Below are 24,209 nucleotides of genomic sequence, written 5' to 3'. Positions count from 1 at the left end.
TTGGTAGATGTCTTGGTGCATTCGGGTGGCTGTCTAAGTGTATATAGCAGAATAGCAACACAGATTTACTTCTCACGGTTCTTGAGCCCGGGAAGTCCAAGATCATGGTGCCAGCTGATTGGTGTCTGCTGTGAAGGTGTTCTGTTACGGAGTCAGCACCTTCCTGTTGTCTTGCTCTTCACATGGCAGAAGGGATGGGGGGATGTTCTGAAATCCTTTTGATAAGGGTGCTAGTCCCATTTATGGGGGCTCTGCCCTCAGGATCTGATTACAAACCAAAGGCCCCACTCTAAACATAATCACCTTGGGGGTTCGGTTACAACTTAACGACTTTTGGGGAACAAACATTCTGTCTACATCAGGAGATTTCGCCTTTAAAACCACTTGGACTTGGAGATGCTTTTAGGGAAGTTTTGATAGTTATAAGGCTGTTCAAATGTTCTATTTTATATTCAGTAAGTTGTAGTGGTTTGTGCTTTTTTAAGGAAGCAGCCTGTTTCATGAAAGTCATTAAACTTATATATGCATTTTCTTTGTAGTTTTCCCTTTTTACTTTATATCTGTGGGGTCTCTAGTAATATTTGCTGTTTTATTCCTGATATTAGGTATTTGTATCTTCTACCTCCCTCACTTTTTGTGTCCGTGTTGCTAAATGTTTGTTGGTTTTGTTGATCTTTTCAAAGAATTAGCTTCTGTTTCACTGTTTTTCTCTTGTGTTCTTCTATTTTAAATTTCATTGATTTCTCTTATATTATTATTATTTTGTTATTTATTATTACTATTATTTATTATTATTTACTTATATTAGTTGCCTTCTCTTTGCTTTAGGTTTATTTTACTCTTCCTTTTCTAAGTCCTTCAGATGGGAGTTTGGGTTGCTAATATGAGAGTTCTCCTCTTTTATAATGTGTATTTTTAACACTATTAACTTCCCTCTCTGTACTGCCTCGCTGGATCCTCTAATTTTTGATATCTTGTGTTTTTATCTTCACTCATTTCAATGCATTTTTTCTTCATTTCCCTTAAGAGTTCCTCTTTGATCCACAGATATTTAGAAGTGTGCTGTTTGGTGATTGGTGATGGTCCTGTCATTTTTCTCCTAGGAGTTTCTAGTTTGATTCTGAAACCTACAGCAGCTGGAATTGGGTATTTAACACCATAGACTTACTGGCAAACCGAAATTTCTCTACAAGGGATGAACATTCAGACTTACTGCTTTTGGAATCAGAGATTTCTGTTCAGACTATACTAAATCATGTATCTAGAGATAACCCACTTAATTAGCAAACTTTAGGTAAAATATAAATTAACAAAGCATTTCTTTGACCTTGTGGAAAGCTGTTACTGTAGAAAGCATTACGCATAAAGTCTATATTATTATGCGAGTTCACTCATTCAGACTGCTGACTTTATCATCAGTAAAATTTCTAAATATATCTAAAGCTAGTGATAGATGTAAAACACATCTAAGAATCCAAAGCCTTGTCTTGAAAGCCAAACATTAAAATCAATTCATTTGACCTCCGCTAGAGGTATTAATTGATTTTTGCTTATTATGTTGTGACTAGTATATGTTTTCTTTTCAAGAAAGCTAGGATTTATTTGGGTTTGATAATAAGAATCAGCACATTAACTATGAGTTGTGACAACCGACCATCTAATAGTTTAGGAAGACAATAATAAATCAAAGTACATGCAAAATCACATTTTTTTTTCACATAGCATGTATGAGGATGACTTTGCATTAAGCTCCATGTCCCCTGCTTCATGCAATGGTGTATGACACAGTTTCTTTAAATAGAATTTTCTCAAAATTTGTTTTATGTTGTGACTAGTATATGTTTTCTTTTCAAGAAAGCTAGGATTTATTTGGGTTTGATAATAAGAATCAGCACATTAACTATGAGTTGTGACAACCGACCATCTAATAGTTTAGGAAGACAATAATAAATCAAAGTACATGCAAAATCACATTTTTTTTTTTCACATAGCATGTATGAGGATGACTTTGCATTAAGCTCCATGTCCCCTGCTTCATGCAATGGTGTATGACACAGTTTCTTTAAATAGAATTTTCTCAAAATTTGTTTAAATACATGGTTACTTAAGCATGGCAACACCTTGAGTGTGGATCATGTAAATTGTTTAGTGACACATCTCAAATAAACATACCACAGGAAAAGGGAAATAACAGTGACTTCATCAAATAAGCTTGAATAAAAAACTTCGACTTTTTAACTCTGTTCATGTATTTTTTCATGGTTTAGATTATCGGGGTTCCAGCTGCCGTCCTCCATAGTCAGCACGGGATCTATCCTCACGCTGTGGTTCACGACCGACTTCGCGGTGAGCGCCCAAGGCTTCAAAGCCCTGTATGAAGGTAGGACATTACAGTGCTCTGCACACACCTACCGTCCAGTCGGTCTTCTTCTTGCTACTGGGGGCTAAAGATCTTGATGCAAACACAAGCTGCTATTTCAGAGGTGGTTTGATGTTATAAACATTTGGTTTTGTGTAATATATTGATGATTGCAGAACATTGCCTACTATAACTGCCCAACTGTCCAGCGCAAAACACGCATTTATGATTTTCCTTTATGGGAAGTTACTCTTTTGAGTTGGAGAAGTGGTTTCTCCCTTGACGTGGCACAGAGAAGTTTTGAAATTTTTGATTACTAATTCACAGCACTGCTTTTCTGGGAAATATTCACTTTTAACTCAGAAGTGTTTTAAGAATTTAATTCTTAAGGTTTTCACTGGACAATACTATGGCTAATGCTTAAGGAACGAGAATACCATTATGTGAGTTTTTCTTGCAAAAGCTGAAACTTTTAATTGAGAAGATTGTTTTGCTTTGACTGTTTGGTCGGTGTAAGGCATCTGGAGTTTGCGTTTTCAGATTCTGTGCCCAGGAATCCTTTGGAGTCTTGATATTGTTGTACTACTGTTGAATTTAGGGGCAAAAATTTAAAAAAGAGGAAAGAGAATACATCCTTGAGAGAGGAAGGAATAAAGATGATTTCCTTTTGGGAATTCAGTTTTAAGACAAGACTGTACTAATTCTCTCAATGCTGAGGTGCGTCTGTTTTCATCTTGTTTTATAGAGATACTTAAAATTTTCTTTCATGTGTAATACAAAGACTATTATTTTTGACATAAATAAATGCCAGAGCCTGTGAATTGAAAATAGACCGTAGGTAGGGATAGAAGCCAATCCTTGTTTTTAACCTCGGCAACTTAGGATCTTGTTCTGAATTAAGTCACATCTGTACCTGTCTTTGTTTGAATACCTAGGGCACTTGCGGAAAAATCATTCTTTGTGGAAACCTAAGGGTAGAGTGTTCTTTGCACAGATATACAGACTGATCAATTTATCTTTTTATTTCAAGTCTTGGGTGAAGTGATGTTTAGGATTGTTTACTCTTCTGACTCTAATGTCTTTCAGGCCACTGTATTTATATACAAACCAGCATCAGGATATTTAATACACTTAGAAGGTATTTAAGTCTATTACCATCTGGGAATAACTTAATCTTTGGAGAGTAACAAGCTAACTGAAGATTAATAGGTGCTATTAGCTTTAAAATTTGTATATACCTGCCCCTTGTGCATATGCTAACTTCACGTAATTCTTTTGCTCAGCCTTGCAAAAGTGTTTCTAAGGCACCCTATCCTTGCTCCCCTTGAAGCATCATTTGTCCAGTCAACATAACTGATATTTGTTCAGATGGTTGATAATGCTTCAATATTGTAGAAATTTTGGCAATTTCCCTCTCTTTTTTGACAAACTTGGTACTTGAATGTTTGTTACATTTTGCTCAATTTCCTAAGATAAATGTTGTGTAGACTTGGTTGATGTTGAATGATTGCCTCATGAGTAATTCTATCCACTCTTTCTGGGCTCTTTCTGCTGCAATCACTGGTTGTCATGATGGTATATGACACACGATTGGCGAGATTGTCTCTTTTGGAAAAAAAAAATATTTATGCATTATTTTTAAAAATGAGAAAAGTAGACCAGGAGTTAAGTGTAACGTGCTTAGTAAAATTGCTGATATGTAGGCATGTTCTTTTTGAAATTTATATTTTAAATAATGACATTATAATATAGTCTGATATTTTCAACTGGATAGAAGCCTTTTGAATGGAATTAAAAACTGCTTTGTCAGCAAAAGCAAAATTGTATGTAATATTTAATATCTCTATTTTGTAAATATTTCTCCATTAGCTTAAAGTTTTCCTGAGAAAATCAATGTGTACTATCTGGAGAAATAAGGTCAATTGTCCTCTCAACAGAGGATTAAGGACTGGAGAATTTATCCAAAAGAGAGTAAAGCTTTCAGTGCAAGCACGGGCTGATTTATCAATAGTCTAATTTGCATAGGAAGTTAGGTATAGCTGTAGGCAATGTCACTGAAAAAAGGTGAAATTTTGTGAAAAATACTGCATATATATTCACACATACTTACTCATATAAAATATAAAGCAGAACCAATGATAATGGTCAGAAAATTATGTAAATTTTTTGGGCGAAGCAGAACACTGAATCCTCTAAGGGATTCAGATTTCCCTGTTTCCCAGGAGTTTTTTATTTTGATGACACTGTCCATCAAGTAATTAATATAAACCAAGTAATATAATAAAATTCTGATGTTTTATCCAAGACCTCTAAAGGAAATTCAATTTAATTTTGATATTAAACAGTAGATCAGCTTGTTCAAAAAATAATATAGTCTTAAATTAGTACTACTTTTTCAGGTTAAAATTAGAATTTATTTAATATTACCAGATGGATGTTCAAATTTTTAATTTAAGTGCATTTGCTTACATTGAAGAAAATCTTTCAAACTTTTAAAGTCTGTCTAAACATGTTAACCTTGATAACAAGTTTAATCCAGGCGCTGAACTTTGTAGTTTTCTGGCAGTAATTTGGAATAGGCACTATTTACATAAATTATTATTCATGCATGGAAATATTATACTACATAATGAGTATGAAAACAATAATTTAAAAATTCTAATTAATGCGTTCAGTCATTGAATTTAACCCTGGAAATTAAACGGAAATATTTATAAATTTCACAGTAACATCGCTCATCTACAGTAATTGACTCTCTAAATATGGAGACCTTCAGGATCTTAGTAAATTTATAGCCTGTCAGTAAAATCAACATATTCCAAAACATCCATGCAGAATAAAATTAAAGCTACCAAATTCATAGGGTATTTTGTAACATTACATCTGCTGGTTTCATCATTGAACATTGTTCTTTTTAGTAAACTAAATAATTTGCATATTTTTTTGGTAAATTTATAACAGAAAACTTTGAGACTACACGTAATCTACCATGAACAGATAATTTACCATGACATGGATTACTATCACACCTCCTATATTTGCCTAATATTGAAGTATTGTGTATGTAAAGAACAATTATTCATATATTTCTATTTGCCAACTTTAGTTTGCTAAAAGTTAAAAATACCCAAAAAAAAAAAAAAAGCCTGCCTTACTTATTTCATCAAGATTATGTATGACTTAAGAAAAATATCATTTAGGAGATCATAAAATTGACATGCCAAGGCATGAAAAATATTATGTAATGACAGCACCCATGACAAGGTGTGGCCCTCACTTTACTTGAGCACAGGAAGAACAAATGAAGTTGGTGATGTGAAAATCTAGACCTGGCCCCAAAACAGCTGTCACTCTTTTTATTGTTTTTTTCACTTTTTGAAAGGAGATGCCTCTTTCTTTCTTCCTTTTCTTTCTTTCTGTCTTTCTTTTTCGTTAAGATTCCTCTATTTTTTAATGTTTTTTCTTATTTGTGAAAAAGTAAATTAAATGTTAGAAATGCTTATGAATATATCATGAAAACTCCTCAACCTGACCTTTTAGTTATTTGGTCTGATGTCTGATTTATTTTTAAATGACTTCTCTTGTGTTACTACATTTTGGCTTTGTTCTGGTAATCATTCAAATGTTTTATTGACTATTTCCTAATTTTTATTTGTTGCTGTTTGACCTTTTTTTCTTCATTAAAATTTTAACATATAGTTTTCACAAATTATTTACCATAGTTAGGTTGACTTTTTAGATATTTTTGCAGGTAAAATAAGTTTTCTTGGACATTGGCTGTGTTTTTTATAATTCTGTATTTTGTATGAGATAGGATTTTTATTATACGATACCATTTACATTTGGGTAGAAAATAACCAACTCTGTGATTCAGATTAATGTATACAATGTGTATTCACTAGATTCAGTAGTTTCCTTGTATGGAACATTTTTCAAAAGTATAGGGCCATCCCATTGATTGGGAACCTAATTTTCTTTGAAGAATTGGCAAAGGTTTCTTATCTATGAGAAAGTAGCTATTTTAAAGCAATCAGAATTAAAATAATATGCATATTTTGACATGGATATTTATATCTGGTGAGGTAGAAGGAAGGCTACACTGGATTCTTGCCTAAGGCAAAACTGATAAATGTTAAGATACTATTATTTTCAAGATTTCTTTAAAAATAGTTGCTGACATAGTAGATGAAAAGGGAAAAATTTCAACGACAAATATAGATAGTCATATATTTTGATCATAAGATGCTGATTTTACACACTCAGCTTATCCCTCATCTTTCCAAGGTTCCATCTTAGAATATACTGGACTTTAATTTTATGCATGCAATGTAAGAATCTGAATGTCAGAATCTATTTGAATGAAACCAATACTGGTGGTATAATGGGGAAGAATTTGACATACTAAACAGTAAAAATTTGCTTGTGGCAGGAAATTGTGTTTCATGTAAAACAGTTCATTAATTGGAATGAGAAAAACAATTGCCCATGAAGCTAGTTTAAGAACTTCCCCTGGGTTATAAAATGCTTTTCTAAAGAAATTGTGCTTTTTCAAGTTTTTTTTTTATCTTAAAATTATGCGTTCTACAATTATAACATGATTTTGATTGCTAAGGTATGTGCATCTCTGTGGATGGATGACAGATACATACATGATACATACGTGTGTAGGATGGTATGAACTCCTGTATACATTTCCTTATTAAATTCTCACACGATTCCTCTAAGCAAAATAAAGTTGCCTAATATTATCAAGTAGAGAAAGTGAGGTCATAACTCACAGTAATTGAGTTTGCCAAGACCACATAGCTATGGAATTGTGAAAGCAGAGATTAAACACTAGCCTGCCTGTTTCCCAAAGTTGTAATTTGTAACCACTCACCACAGAGCCTCTCATATACTTATGTTTATTTGTTTACACATATGCAGAGGCACTCCATGGCTGTGCGTGCTTATACACGTGTACAAACAGAGAATTACATTTTTGCAAAAATACATACAGAAATGCATATACATGTGCCTGTACACACATATGTATACTCCAGAGAATGTGTATGTGGTTACGCAAGTTGACACACAGATGTCCTCGTTCATTCTTTTTCTCATTTATTTACTTAGCATTCACTGAGCATCTCCCAGTGACCCAATGTTGAACTAAGTGATAGGAATACGCAGATGAGAGGGGGAGGTTGCTTCTGAAGCCATAGTGAAGGAGAAAATGGTCCCATTCCAGCAAACATAAAGAGTAGCTGGTGTTTGATAAGGTCAGGCAACGAGGGAAGGCCAGCTGCCCTTGGGGATCGGGTACGGGTCATTACAGAGTCAATGCTTGGGCTCAATCTCAGATACTGTGCTTGAGAAGCTCATGTGGCAAATGCCTTCATGTCAGGCACTGAATAGAAGCTCTCCAGAAAGGTCGAAATGGGAGGATCTTTGTGAGTAAGGAAGACTCATGTACAAGACTATGGAGGAAAACCAATTATTGTGTTTAAAAATTCTGAAGCAAGGGGAGGTTGATGGAGGGCTGCCTGGAGGGGGAGATGGCAGGCCTCCGTTCTCCTCAGGCTTCACATGGGCCTGGAGTGCAGCCCCTGTCCCCCCCCTCACTCGAGGAGGTCGGGTCATGTGGTTTCATCTGTGGGCTACAGCACTTCCTCTGTGCCATCCTGAAAGAAAGGCTGAATTAATTCCACTGGACTTTTAAATAAACTGTAGCATCTTTGTCTGTGCTTCTATTTTACAATATGTCACATTTTGGCCTTTAAATCATGGCTGTGGTATCAGAAACCATGCAAGGAGAGAGGTGATACGGATCTGGTAAATTCCAAATTCCACAGCACTTTTGCCTTGGGGCCAGCTGGCACTTGGTACAGCATCTTTCCTGCCCTGTCTTCATGTCCCCAAGGGCAGGAATGGGCTCTAAAGGAAAATTGCAGTCCTCGACATTTGTCATCACATGAATATTCAAAACCATTTTTTTGATGAGAAATTACATTTGACCACAATTTGATTTCATCTACTCTTTCTTTCTCTTTTCTCTCCCCTTCAATCCCTAAAAGGAAAACCACTAGTGAGTGACCCCATTAAATGACGTGAATTTGATTTTCCCTCTGGTTAACACATCCTCTCATCCAGAGGTTTCTGAAATAGCACTGAAATGATTTAGAGACAAACAGATGAGGTGGTCCACAATGTGCTCAAGCTGTTCATGTTTAAAAAATAATGGACTTAACACAGGCCGTCGCAATAAGCTTGCAAGAACTTAAAATGGATTAATTTCATTTATTATGCGTTTATGTCATGAATGCAAATGGCCCACATTTTCATGTATTATGTAGGTTTTCACCAGGGAAAAGGGAATCTTGGCTGCAGTGCAGCCCTTTCGTTCTGGGGTTCACTGAGTCATTAACTCCGGGGCTGGGGTGAGGCTTCTGATGGACAGTGTGTTTCTCCTTGGCTGAATATATTTGGCATTTCCCTCTGACACATCCCTCAAGCAGAATTTTCTTTCCTTTAACATGCGTGGATCTGGACTTAGAAAGAGCAGCTAGATTATTACCCTTCAAGCTCAAAGCTTTATTTAGAATGTCAGCACTGATTTATTTCTCCCTTGAAGTGATTATCCAAACTCAACCTGAATTAAAGCGTGGAGCATGAATGACCCACCTGGCAAGAGAGAAAGCTTTCTGACTAAAGAAAGTGATGGTGGAGGAACGGCAGTTAGCTGTCCGTGAGCTGACAGTTGAACGTCATCTTGGGTTTATAACAAGAGATGAGGCTGGAACAAATGGGAACTTTCAGAATCCCTTTGCTTGTGACTATTTAGGTTGTGAGGGTTGATACACCCAGGTAAGGACATGCCTTCACCTTAGAGTGAGCGGAGCTGTTGGCCCTCATATCAGAACTTCTCTACTTCTCTAGGCTCACTTGCCAGAGCTTGAGCTATTTTGGTGTTGTTGTGGTTGTTGTTGTTGTTCTTCATTTGCTCACCTTTCAGCAACAGGTACGTGAGAACCACCAAGCAATGATTTTAGAATGGCCCTGGAAAATAATTATTGCTGTTAGTAATATCAATGCTAACACTTCCAAAGAGGATAGACATAGGAGGAATATGATTACTTTTTTGAAAGGACAATGTTAAGGCAATCAGCACATAATGGGGAAGAAAAAAAGAGATGCAGACCTCCCAGAAAGAAATGAGTTCAACCAATCTAGCAAGGCGTAGATGTAACCCATGGGCATTGACACATTTGATGAAAGAAGAAAAGATAAAATAAGTGCCCGAGGCAAAACACGTTGCCAGAGGCAAAGCCATGTCCAGTCCAGCTCAACCAAGAGGCTGTCACGTGCTGTTCCAAGATCACAGAGTCTGAGAGTCCACTGAACAGCCATGCCTGTTGGGAGTGTGAATGCATGGAGGCCACTTCCATCTGTCCCTATACTATATCTCTGACTTCCTTAATTTGGGGACCATCTCATTTTCTATGAGGCTCTAAAATTACATGCACGATTTTGTGTTGTGTGTGTTTTTCTGTGGAAAACATTTGCCAGACTTGAGCAAGTTCTCAAGAGTTTCATAACTAATGAAAAGGTCAGAATGACTTGTGTAGATTTATGATAAAGCTCCGTTCACCTGCGGCATCAAGTGCTCTTTCATCTGATTTCTATCACTTATCTTATTTCTTATTTTTGTTGTTCTGATTCCATGTTTAAGCAAGAAGCCTTCAGGTTACAATGTGGCGTCACATATAGGCCTGAATTGAGAGAAAAAGGACTGTTATATCAGTGTAAATAGTCTTCTTCCTGTGAATTGCAATTTATTAATTTGGCATTTTGAGTGTATATATATATATATATATATATATATATATATATATATATATAAATGTGTATTTACCCCAGAGAGATGGAATCTACTTGTATGCATTAGAAAATCTAGTTTCCGATTCAGTAGAAGTAAATTACTATAAATTCATTAAAATAACACATTCTGCTGTGAGGTCTATTGAGAGAGACTGAGCCAGTTTTTTGCCTTGACAACACGTGCATGCACACGCGCGCACACATACACACATAATCGTTCTATAGCTATGTACGTTTTTCCTTCCAGCATCACCACAAGGAAATCTTTTTTTTTTTTTTTCAAAATTCTCACATTATTAAAAAGATTCAGTTAGTTTTAGTCCCGTATGTCCGTTATATACGAAAGGGAAGAAAAAACAGTATAATCCTATTCTGGTAAAACGTGTTTTGAAGCACTTTCATGTGTCTTTATGTGCCGGAGTATCCACATGTCATGTATAGGCATTGCATACACACATGTGTGCTCGTGTGAATATTCAGGGAATTGTAGAGTAGTTGAATTGTTAAAAGCAGCACATTACTGGGCAGCCCCGGTGGTGCAGCGGTTTAGCCCTGTCTGCAGCCCAGGGCGTGATCCTGGAGACCCTGGATCGAATCCCATGTCAGGCTCTCTGCATGGAGCCTGCTTCTCCCTCTGCCTGTGTCTCTGCCTCTCTCTCTCTCTCTCTGCATCTCTATGAATAAATAAATTAAAAAAAAAAAAAAAAGCAGCACATTACTTTGGGAAGTAATTGGAATGGGAGGAATTTGGAGGAAGATTTGTTTGATTTCTCTCTATAGTTGTATCATTTAACTTGTTGCAAGGAGCATTGAAAAACTAAATTGCTTCATGAACATCATGAAGCGAGATGATGTGGACATTGTTATTCTTAAGTGAATCTCCTCTGACTCTCACGTCAAGTTGAATGAAGTAGAACCAGGTGATCAAAAGTTCTTCAATGCTATATTGTTGTCAAATGTCTGACTTACTGCCTTTGAAGGCATCCCTGTAGCTGACATGTTTCCATTGTCTGAGAATAAGAAAACAGTGCATCCTCACTAGAAGTCCACGTGCAGAAACAGTAGCCTGTCCAAAGAGGACATGATAAAAGAACAAAGTAATTCCATAGAAAAGGCATCTTCCAAATCATCATTTGGTAACAAGATAAGGATTGGTTAATATTTGTCCTTGGAGGGAGTTCCCAAACCATGAGTAATTGTACTTACATCCCTTAAAATATTTCTTCTTGATTATAATTTAATTTATTCCTTGTACTCCTTCATCCCCCAAGACTTTTTTGTTTGCGATGATTTTTTTAAACCAATCTCTTGTGTCAAAATTCCCTGAGCTTGTAAGAATTTATACAAACAACATTTGGCAATAACTCATCTCAGGTAATCTCTGAAAAATAAAAATTCATCATCATTTAAGATGAAACTTTATGAACAAAAATTATGAGACTGAGTGATTTTTGAATAATGTCTCTTCTTTGGCCGCATGGATCTGTAACGTGTGACTCAATACAGTGGAAATCAGATGATGTCTCTCACCATTGAAAGACTGTCAACAACTAGCTAGCTGTTATTTGGGGACTAGGGATGGAAAACGTTAGGGGAGACTAATTATGTAAATGTATACACGTGGATGAGGGCAGGGATCCTAAGGTCTGGGTGTAATCCAGTTCCCCAATCACTACAAGTGTGCCTCTCCCACGTGTTACACAGGCATTGATTGCATCAGATTCCTTGTAAGATGAAACAATAGTGGCACCTGGCTCACACAATTCCTGGGAGACTTACAGAAAATTAGCTGCTGCAATGGTTTGGCTCAGTCTCTGGTGTGTAAAAATGTTAACCTCTGCTTCTAGGTCTGCAGATTGGCATGAAAAATGCCCTCAGTAGGTATAGTGTGTCCTTATTTCTTCAAACTGTGAATTACGTAATATCCTTTTTTAATACTTATGCCCCTCTCTGTTGGGCTAATATCCCCTCTTTGCCACCCTATGCTTGGACACCTGAGTCTCTTCGTCTTTTCTATGTAGTGAAAAAAATTGCCAGATGTAGATGATTTTATGATTTTCTAAGTGAGAATGCAACATATCATTTTATCCCAGCTAAGAGGTTGGGTGGTACTTACTGGTTTTAGGACAAGCTTGGAAATTGTGCACAGTGGTTAGGGTTACTTCTCATTTTTTCTCAAATATCAACTCATGTATGTAGGTATTTTTGTTGTTGTTTGTTCATCATTTTAAAATAACAGGAGTATAGGATAGAGGTCACAGAGGAAAGGCAAAAAGTACTTTTTTTTTTTTTTTTTTTACAGTTGCTGCTGGTTATAGTTGGTTAGTCTGAGGTAACACAAGGAAGAGATGTGAAAGAATAAGGTTGATTTGGATTATGAAAAGAAAAAAAAATAGGCATACATTGAAACCAGAAGGATCCAAGAATGCTGGAAAGGCACGTGAAATATTTAAATTAGAACAAAAATATTACAACGTGACAGATATATCAAAATCATTTTAGTTTTAAAGATAGAGAAACCTCCCCTCCTCAGATCCTTTTGTGAAAGATATATATGTTACATTAAATATAATCAGTCTGTAGCTATATGTAAAACTTCATATTTAAACAATGCTTCACACTCTGATGTATGGTTGAATAAACACCAAATATGCATCCAAATGATAAAAAGAGATATAAATGTTTATCTGCAGAGTTCTTAAATCAGTCTACAGGAGGTTCAGAATTCATTTCCATTCCTGACTTTGCATTTAGATGTAAATTTATTATCATTTCTGATATCCTTGCTACCTAAGGTTGATGGGTCACTGAATGTCAAACAGGCATCTGGTTGCTAAATCTAAGCATATTTTTCAAAGGGTATGTTAGTCTAAAAAGTTTCCAAACTTATTGGGTGGTTTCTTCATTTTTATTGCTTCTTTAAATGTAGTCAGAAAATGGTAATCTACAATGTCTTCTGAATAATAGATATAATGGCGACCTCTATAGAATTTATATTTCAAGAGATAGTCCATTATGGGTTTATTCTTAGTTTCAGCAAAATGAGGCACTGATTCTATTACTTGAAATAGCATTATATAGAGTTGTACCATCAGTTGGTGCATTTTCTATATTTTTAGGACAGCTTTAGATTTATAGAAAATCACTCATCTCTTATTATTTTAAATGCTTATGTCACCTCTCATTCCTTGGTGCTAATCAGAGGGGCATAGACCTAAATAGGAAATATCTTTGATCGTGTTCAAGAGATCTTTGATCTTTGATCAAAGATGAGAATTCAGAGGCAAAATTTAGCTTATGAATCATGAAAACTAATAATTTTGTCTTGTATTTGTGTTCTCCCAAAGCTTTTCTCTAAGAATTGGTTATGGAAACTCTTGTGCTGCTCAAGTACCCATTTCATGACAGTAGAGGATGAAATGCCCTTTCTAGACAGCCTCCGTGTTTGTTTTAACTAACTTCCTTGCAGACGTTCTTGACATTGGTTCTTACAAAATGTAACCTTATATTTCTTTCATATCCTCAGAGAGAAAAAGTATCATTTAAAAAAAAAAAAAAAAAGAGTGGCCTGGGCCTGTCAACTTACAACATTAACTTATACACATCCCATTAAGCTTTTGTAGTCATTTTAATCAAAAACATCTCTAAGTTTTCATTTTTTTTAAATCAGGCCTATATTTTTCCTAAAATATGTTTTTAAATATTAGAATAACGGAATGGAAAGCTCCATTTGGGAAGAGAGGAGGGTGGGTGAGTAGACAGCTGGTGTGTGGGGGACACTGCAATTTCCTCCTGCAGTTCTGCCCAAGTGTAGGAGGGTAACAAATGGGAGATTTTGTGCAGGAATAAGATGCCGAACAATTTCAGCTTTGGATGCGTTATCCATCTTAACTCATAAAAATGGGATTTTAACATTCCACGTCTTATTTTTCATTTTTGAAGACTTTCACACTTGCTCAAAACCTTCCCATATGGCACAATTCTGACATGTGTATCAAAATTTACGTATTTACTTGACTCTTTTTTGGAAGAGAAGTTGATATGCATGAATCATAAGAACAGTGATAATGAATTATTTTTTATATTAAGTTCACCAAGTCAGAGGAACTAGCTGGCATGTGTTTATAATTAATCCATATACATTTACTACCAAAGTTCATGAAAAGTTAAGTGAAGTATCATTGCATTTGTAAACTACCCTATAAAATACAGACGATTTGTACTTTGAAGCATAAACAGTGAACAGAATACAACATTACAATGGGAATACAGCACTAACTTTACAACATATTTTAGGCAGTATTCTAACCACAGACAATGCAGTTATTTTGGTTTTCAACAGCTTCAGTACAAGATTCCATCTAGCAGGTCAAGCCACATCTATGCAGCTCTGCTGCTACAGTGTGAACGCAGCCCTACACCATGGTTGCATGAATGAGCATACGTGTGTTCCAGTAAAACTTTATTTACAAATACAGGTGGCCATTGTGTGGGACCCCAGCCCTAAAGCCAGAGCTCTTTCCTTCTTCCAGAAGCCTGATATGCTGTCCCTTTTTTGGTGGTTTGGCTTCATAATTCAACCCGCCCTCTAAATACGCAGTAGAAAAAGTCAGTGACCCTTCCTAAGGGCCACCTACAAAGGCCAAGCTTGTCGTTCGGCTGTGGCTGACAGCAAAATCTCGTGAGTCTCTTGACTCAAACACCTGGAGACTCAGGGCTTTAGGAAATTAAATCATTTTGAAGTTGGCGATTAACAAATTGTCTGCTGACGCTTTCCACAGACCTTGTTTAAATTTTCGCCTTTGTATTTCATGTGTAAGACGTGGCCAGTGAGGGCATTGACATTTGATTATGTGCATCCAGGGTGGGCTTCCCGAGTTTCCTTTCTAATGTCTTTTTTTTTAATTTTTAAATTTATTTATGATAATCACAGAGAGAGAGAGAGAGAGAGAGAGAGAGAGGCAGAGACACAGGCAGAGGGAGAAGCAGGCTCCATGCAGGGAGCCCGATGTGGGATTCAATCCCGGGTCTCCAGGATCGCGCCCTAGGCCAAAGGCAGGCGCTAAACCGCTGCACCACCCAGGGATCCCCTGAATTTCCTTTCTGTGTGTCCTTTCTTCTCAGAAGCTCCCAGGTCCACAGGAATTGCACTTTGATTTCAACCCCAAAAGCACTCCTTAAACTTCTTCATCTGAAACGAGAGGTCCACTCATCAGACCTTGACTTGCAACCCATCCATGCCTAGGAAACAGCTAGCAGGAGACGTAGGAGAAAGGGGTGGCTGTGAGATACGATTTCTATGTGGTGAGGGGAGCAGTTGAGTCTTCAAAATAATTTTCATAGAACATCTATTTGTCCTTCACATTTCCCGACATCCTGTCATTTTGAATGTGGTGAATTAACAACTGGAGGCTCAGTGGTGAATGTTGTTTATAATGTTTAGAATCGGACTCTCTGAGGACAAATGCACTACAAGAGTCGCTTGAACCATTTGGAAAGGGTTTGGAGCACTTTACAGTATAAAACTGTGCCAGTGGAAAAATCCTACTCAGCATAACTAAATTGTAATATGTGTACTATTATGCTCACTGCCATCTGACAGCTGTTTGGTTCCTCTGTGAAATGAATTAGTGCTGTCATTTTCCTAATAGACCAAAAATAAAATTGCTGGCATTGTTTCCAAGCAGCCAGTTCTAACAGAAGCCAGTCTGAATGAATTGCCCTCTCCCTGGTCACAGTCATGTGTGTTACAGGACAGGCTATCAGAACATAAGGCATTACTCAGAATACTAATTGAGGGAAGCAAAACACTTCTCAGAGAGAGTATTACTTAGGACTGACTCAAAATAACCACGGATGCTTCTGATCCATTGAGTGGCTCCCTTCGAAGGTGACTGTCAAGGCATGCGTTGCTCTGGCTCGGAGTATTTGTAATCACTCACCAAACTCAAATACCCCTAAAGCATCTTTTAGGCTGGTGCTAACTCTAAGGATGGTTTTGTGAAAAAAGTGTCCTGTCTCGTGGCGCTTGAGGAGAAGGGTTATGTGTCTTGTGTGGGGATGATACAATGCTACTCAAAGCCATGTCTTTCTTCTTGACTGTCATTAGCATCAACAAAAACCCGAATGTTTTAACATAATTGTGAATCCAGGTTGATTGTTTCCGGCACTTATAATTATACACTGAGCTACTAGGTGTTTTACGTGGTCTCGTTTTACACTTTAAGACACACTCACACGGATGGGAATTAAAATCCCCATTTGGCAAATGAGGAACTGAAGGTCAGCAATGTGTTTGTGCTCACACAGCTAGTAGGGGGCTGCTGCTGGAATTTAAATCATTCCTACTTTTAGACAATTGAGAAGCAAAAGGCTACTAAGGCTGAAAATAGATGGCAAACCCTTTGGTCTATGAGGGTAACTATAATTTCCCTTTCCACATCTTTTTTTTCCCCCCCAAAGCTAAACATTTCCAGTGCATGCAAAACCTTTGCTTTGCATAAATAATAGTCCAAAACCCTCCTTTGAATAAAACACATTGGGTTGTTACATCTTTTCTGAAGTGAAAGTACATGCCAGACATTAGCTGACTGATGGGGAGTGTAGTGGTCTAGGATTCCCCCCCCCCCTTTTTTTAAGATTTTATTATTTTAATTTTGATTTTATTTTTTAAAGATTTTATTTATTTATTTGTGAGAGACACACAGAGAGAGAGTCCTCTCTGAGCAGGGAGCCTAACACAGGGCTCAACCTCAGGACACTGTGATCTTGACCTGAGCCAAAGGCAAATGCTTAACTGACTGAGGCACCCAGGTGCCCCTAAGATTTTCTTTATTCATAAGATACACACAGAGAGAGGCAGAGACACAGGCAGAGGGAGAGGCAAGCTCCCTGCAGGGAGCCCGATGTGGGACTCGATCCCGGGACTCCAGGATCACGCCCTGAGGCAAAGGCAGATGTTCAATCACTGAGGCACCAGGTGCTCCCCTCCCCTTTTCTCAATAATACACTTCTTTTAGTGCAGCATTGATAGGACAAGCAAATGGCACAGCAGTTATGTTTCATGGGCTCTGGAGTAGATAACCTGTGTTTGAACCTCAATTTTATTACATTCTGTTGACCCTTGGGGAAATTACTGAACCCCTTTGTGCCTGAGTTTCCACATTTTAGAACGGAGATGATAGAATTAATGGCTTCATAGGCCATTTGGAAGAATTGCATGGGTGAATTAAATGTAAGCTGCTTACCAGTGTGCCTGGTCCAGAGTGAGTGCCAGCCGTCATTATTACCGGCTTAATGGGTAGTGCCAGAAGGTTCTTGGTTTAGGTTCTGCTTACAGCTATTCAAATTCAATTTATATTTAACAATATTAACCATAATAATATTAAACATAATCCAAATGGATTTTAAACAAGAATAGGATAATATAAATAAAACATAGTATCAGTACGAGTACAATGTACATGCAAGTAATGCAAATAGTACAATAGAAACGTTAATCATGAGTTTAATGTAAATTCCTGTCTTACTACACTAAAAGTCAACTGGGTTTTAAATTCTTTACATTTAAAGATAGGAAACGTCACCTTTATAAACTTATTTTCCCCATTCACACTTTCTCATCACTAAATACATGCCTGGGCTCTATAGCAATTTTTGCATAAACATGTTTCATGCAAAACACATGCATAGGATTTTAATAAATGTTAGACTGAAAGTGAAATAATTGGAAATAAACAGTATTAAATAATGTTAAACGACTTTCTTGAGAAGATGGTAAAGCTAAAGTTAAAGGTGTACTGAAGAAACATCTTTACTATTCCCATGACCATCTGGTTTCTTAGAGGGACCTTTTGTGAGCAGTTTCTCAAACATGATTGGACATGGAAGTTAATTTTCATGGAGTATCTCATGAGGTTGGAGGCCTTGGAACACCTGTTTGAGGGGGGAAACGTGCTCTAAACCCTCCCCAACTCTTTCCTAGTTTCCCGGGTCAACCTCAGGAACCCCAACCCTATTCATTCCTGTATCAGCCGAATGCATGCCTCATGACTGCCCTGTATTGATGCTCGCTGATAAATGTCACCTGTGCGTGGTCAGGTTGGTGTTGGTACGAGATGTGGGACATCTTGGTGGGGTTTTGTTTGCTTCCTCTGCTCTGCACATGGAGACCATCACTGTTGAACTCACTTCCCATCTACATACTTCTTCCCTGGGTTCTTCTCCACAAATAGAAAAAAAATGGAGCTGTTCACACGTTAAAGAGACCCTTTCTAGTAAATGTCTTAAACAATGCACCCACTGGGCAGCTCTTTTACTGGGGCTGGAAGAAGCCAGAGTTTCTGAGCACAGCCTTCGGGTGTTCCCGCATTCTGACTCCTGGTGGGACGGGCCCTACCCAGGTAATAGGGACTCTGAGCATTTCATCAGACAGACAGTGAAGCTGAAGAGAAGAATTGCTCAATGAGATGTGGCTTGGGTCTAGTCACATCAGATTGCACAATGATCATTTCAGGAAAGATACAGTATAAATAAAGACAGTGTAAGTAGTAACTAAAATATGACATGAATAATGAGAAAAAAGACTATAATTGTTATAGCAGTGTGACTAAAATGTGAAAGGGGTCATTTACATATATTAAGTGATAGAGGCTAATGAGTTAAAAATCTACTTTAATCACCCATGACTGTATCATCATTTTGAAAAGAAAACTTAATTTCCTTTTGCTAATGATATATAAAGGGGAAAGATTTTCACATAAACACCTGTTTTTATTAATCCATTTTAGAGAAATATAAAAGCACTATAACCAGGAATGAATTTATCAGGTATATTCACTCGGAATGTGGAATATTACATTGCTTAAAGGGCATTTACAGCACCTGAAGTAGAAAATTATGTGAAATTTAAGTTAGCCCTGAAGGTCACTTCCACACTGTCACAGATTGCCAGTATTAAAGTTGACAGAATAGAAACACACATTTATTATATTGGGCCCTTCATGAAATTAATACTTTTTATTCTCCAAATATGTATTGACCAACTATTATATGCTACACATTTTCTGGGGCTTAGATACACAACATTTAACAAAGCAGAGCAAAATCCCAGGGCTCATGGGTCTTAACTCTAATGGAAGGAGCCATATCATAAACAATTGTGTAATTGAAATATATGGTACATTACATGCTGCCAGGTGCTATGGAAAAGTATACATCAGGGAAGGAGTAAAGGGTTGTCAGCCTAGGGAATTGTGTTGCAATGTTAAATAGAGTGTTTAGCAAAGCTTTTCACTGGGAGAGAGGTGAAAGGTACATTCTGGGAAGCAATAAGAACAGGTGAACAGCTGGGGCAGAGTGTTTATGGTTAGTTCTGGAGATATTTCCACATTGGGATTAGTGGCATTTACTAATTGAATAAATGTAAGGTATGAGAAATGAGGAGTTAGTGATAACTCCAAGGTTCTGGAGGTGGAGAGCATGACCAAAAGATGACATTAAGGTTAATAACAGGTTGAGCACGGGGATCAAGGGTTGAGTTGTAGGCAGGGTGAATGCAGGTACCAATCATACATCCAAAGGCTGATGTCATGTGGGGCTGGATCTGCAAATGGGAAGTGAAGAGAGAGGAGCAGGATGGAGATGGAAGTGTTAGAGCTGCCAGGCATAGGATGAGGTCCTCAACGAGGAAGAGGACCATGAAGTGAAGAGGTCAAGCCACTGTATCTTGGTTACTCCAGGGTTTAGATACCAGGGAGACAAGAAGAGCCAATAAGTACAGATGATGGAGGAGCAGGAAAGAAATGTAAATGCAGGTGAGAACGTAGGATGTTGGAGGCAGAGAGTTTTAGAGAAGTATCTGTGTTTGGTGTGACCAAGTCCTATGACCACGGGAGTAATTCATGATGGAGGATAGAAGGCCAGGTGGTCAGAGGACCGGAGGCTGAGGACCCAGGAACCTGGGGGTTGGAAGGACTATTTGCAAGGTTAGGGAAGCCACCAAGAATCATAGCATATCATGAGACTGATGGTCTCATCCTCAAACTGTTTTTACTTTATATACTTCATTTCCTTAACTTCCATGTACATCACAGTGCAAACTTAGTGATGTATTAACGTTCAGGTTTTAATGCAACAAAAGTAAATTTCAGTTTAAGAATCATCTCTTGTTAAAATACTTTTTTTTTTTTTTTTTAGGATTTTATTTATTTATTCATCAGAGACACAGAGAGAGAGGCAGAGACACAGGCAGAGGGAGAAGCAGGCTCCACACAGGGAGCCCGATGTGGGACTTGATCCTGGGTCTCCAGGATCAGGCCCTGGGCTGAAGGCAGGCGCTAAACCACTGAGCCACCCGGGCTGCCCTAAAATACTTTTCGAATACAAACCTTAAAATATTCTGGAGACAAAGCCATGATGTTGGTCTTCTGCCCCTAGCATGTAACTGCCCCCAAACGGGCCCCTGATAAATGCGTGCTTGGTCCGGTTCTCCTGCAGTTAAATGAAAATTGTAGTTCAAGTGACCTAATAATCTTTTGAAAGCATTTACTCATGAAGATGTTTCTTAAAAAAAAAAAAAAAAAAAAGGAAGAAAGAAGGAAGGAGGAAACACCACCCTCTCTCAGACCTCTTAGAAAAAAAGTGTCCATTAAAAAAAAATGTGAGATAAAAGGCAAATTAGTCTGAACCAGCCTAAATTATGGGTTACATTAACTTTAAAGTCATCGAGACCGTGGGTCAGTCTGGATTCTGGCCGCTGTTCAGTTCCCGCGGCTCTGATGAAAGTGGTTGCTGGCGGGGTTGGCCTCCCGCTCGCCCGGAAGGCGCAGCCAGGGCAGCTTCTACTGACTTCTATTCTCCTGGGCCTGCGGTGTCGCTGAATATGAGAATTTACTGGAACAAACGGGTCACCGAGATCCCCACGCACACGCAGGGGGACAGGCGCGTGCCCCCTAGAGCCGCAGGCCCGGCGGGGAAGGGCCCGCACGCTTGTAGCCACGTGTAAAACAGTTTTCCGTGGGACCAGGAACTGAGAAATCCAGTTGGACTGAATCTGGCTTATTTTACTTCGCAGGACCAGGGAGCCGTAACTTCTTCCAAGTTCACACATTTGCAACTTCTTTCCTTCCAAATGGCTTCGTCTCTGGCTTGTATTTAATTCTGTAATTGCTTCCGTACCCACGGCTACCCTCTTCTCAAATATGAATTATTGTGGAACAGAGACCATGTTCTACTTTAATTTACTCATCTTTAAATCTCTGTTTTGGCCCTGAGACGGAATGCCGAGGTGACTCACGGATATGTCCGTCTACCTCCACTAGATGGTGTGGAAAGTCAACTCGGAAGGAGGCCTCCCCAGCTTGGCGCTGGAGGCCCGGTGCGGGGCTGCGGGGGGCAGCGGGAGGGCGGGCCCCGCTCCCCAGCCGTGCTCAGGGCCGGACGGACGGGTCTGCCCCTCACCCGGTCACCTGGCAGACTAGGGTGACCGGCCTCCTGGAAGCACGTGCCCCTCCTGGAGATAGGCTCATCTCACAGAGGAGCAGAGCCCGACGTCCAAAACGCGCCTGCCAACGGGCCACCTTCTAATGAGACACAGAGTTGTCACAGGGTCTCAGACCCTCACTCGTCCCACGTTGGTGGACGGTCACATGTGGGGAAGATGCATCATTTTTACAGGAGGGCCAGGAAGGGGTGCCGTTTATTCTCTGACAAATATTTACCAAGTGTCTGTTCTAAAGAAAGAATAGGGGATCCCTGGGTGGCTCAGCGGTTCAGCGCCTGCATTTGGCCCAGGGCATGACCCCGGGGTCCCAGGATCGAGTCCCACGTCGGGCTCCCTGCATGGAGCCTGCTTCTCCCTCTGCCTGGGTCTCTGCCTCTCCCTCTCTCTCATAAACAAACAAATAAATAAATAAATAAATAAATAAATAAATAAATAATAAATAAATCTTAAAAAAAATGAAGAAAGTATAAAGGGTGAGGGTGAGCTCATGCCATCTTGGCAGCGGTGGTCGCCAAGGTCGGGCGTCCATGAAGAGCACAGCATTGAGTAGCTTACATTTAAAGGTAATATTTCCAATGGAGCGGAGGTGGAAAAGCAGCCAGAGAAGCAGCAAGAACCAAACCAAACTAAACGTGTTTCCTCATGGGGGAGGCGGGTATTGGCCATCTGCACATGCCCCACCACTGTTCCGAGGGAACGTTCCCCAGTAGCTGCAGCAGGGGTCATGCCATTGCCCCTTCGGTGTTTCTAGCTCGTTGCTGTGATGGTTTCCCCTTGTGGAGTCGTCCTCATCCGCAGCAGGCACGGCACCCTTAGCACACGGGGCCTGAGGCCGTCCTCACACCTCCCCAGGGACAGCTCCTGTGGGCCGCTGCCCAGAAACATCCGGGCAAACTGGAATCCGTGCTGCGTAAGTCAAGTGCCCGATCCCACGGGACCGAGGAAGGGCAGAGCTGGGAGTCAGCTTCCCAGGTCAGTCCCCAAAATCCAAAGATGTACAAAGCTGGAGACTAGATTTTGTAGCCTGGGCTACATAGAACTTGGGAGGCTCTTTTTAAGGCAAACAGCACAAGGTCGTGATTATAAAATCGAATTTTTGGGAAAAGTTGCAGCAACTTATAAAATTTAAAATACAAATAAACAGCACAGGCACCACGAAGAAAGACACGTGCAGAAAAAACAATATTTTTAAACTTCTTTTTTTTTTTGTATCTTTAAACTTCTTGACTCGACTGTGCAATGTTCTTTCCCTCCTAAAATTCCTGGTGGCGTTATTCTTCGACCACCTCTGCATAAAAGGATATTTTAATCATTTCATTAGAGGCTGAGAGATAATTCAGACTAGTTTTGTCATTTTTTTTCTAGGATGGGTGATCAGATATCATTATGATGACTGACAGCTCTAATGCATATACCAGTCCTTTACTGATTGATACTCTAGAAACACAGGAATTCTCACAAATTCTATTACATGTGATTCTTATCAAAAAAAAAAAAATTGGATGGTGCTTTAGAATTGTTTATGCTGCCTTTTCCAGGATATTCTCGACACGAGGCACATTATGTTTTATCTCGACATCAGTGAGAACCCAAATCCTCAGCTTGTATTTTACACACTTGATAATAGCAAGAGTTTTCTACAAACTCACGTCTCACGTGGTTCACTCCAACATTATTTCTCTCCGGCTGCCCACATACTTCGATGCTGGGGTCTCTGCCCACGGGCACGGTGGTACAACCCCCAACCTTCAACCTTTATGGCCACAGGGCAAGGGAGTCCAACCAGGAGGTGAGGGGCGGTGACCTGGAAGGGCTTCCCCGGGTGCGGGGGCTTGGGAGAGGTTGGCACCACATGGGCAGATCCCACCGAGACCCAACTCAATGGACTTCAGTTCACGAGAACTTCTCCCCACCCGGGACCCCAGAATTGCCTTGCCCAGGCCCCTCACAGGAACGGAGGCTTGAGGGAGGAGGGGAGGGGGTCAGGCTTGTACATCGGTGAACGCCCTCCCCGTTGCCAGCACCGCCAGGGCCTGGGAGGGACCTGGGCTAGGGGCGGCCTGGTCTTAAACCCCAGGAGCTCCTTCCAAATGAATTTCTGTAATAAATCTGGCTTCAGACGACACCACACTATGATTAAAATTCAAACGGATAAAGTGCAGCAAGTGGACATAACACGTATGGTGAGACGTCGGGGTGGGACACGAGGAGGCCGTCGGTAGGACGTGGCATGAGGACGGCCTCGTTGGCCCTGCCCCAGGAAAGTGGCCTGCGGTGGGAAACCCAGAAAAAGCCACCAACGCCATTGCCAGTGTCTAAACGTCGACCCGAAAAAAAATAAATAAATAAAAAATAAATTAAAAAATAATAATAAATAAATAAATAAATAAATAAATAAATAATTAATAAATAAATAGATAAACGTCGACCCGCTCGTACATCCTAGCTTCAAGCTCTTTAGACATCGTCTGTTCTGGAAGATCATGC

At 39.2% G+C, this 24,209-nt stretch overlaps 1 protein-coding gene across 2 annotated transcripts in view; it reads left to right on the top strand.

The window, feature by feature from the left end:
* The window catches only part of CSMD1 (CUB and Sushi multiple domains 1), a 1,870,054-nt gene that overhangs the window by 561,359 nt on the left and 1,284,486 nt on the right, over positions 1-24,209 (top strand). For both annotated transcript variants that reach the window (XM_077848529.1, XM_077848528.1), the window contains exon 3: positions 2,268-2,380. In XM_077848529.1, the coding sequence (XP_077704655.1) occupies positions 2,268-2,380 (113 nt within the window). The remainder of the gene's footprint in view (positions 1-2,267; positions 2,381-24,209) is intronic.

This window comes from Canis aureus, chromosome 15 (genome assembly GCF_053574225.1).
Source record: "Canis aureus isolate CA01 chromosome 15, VMU_Caureus_v.1.0, whole genome shotgun sequence".
NCBI lineage: Eukaryota > Metazoa > Chordata > Mammalia > Carnivora > Canidae > Canis > Canis aureus.
The sequence above is the reverse complement of the archived record's forward strand: the minus strand, read 5'-3'. Positions and strand labels throughout refer to the sequence as shown.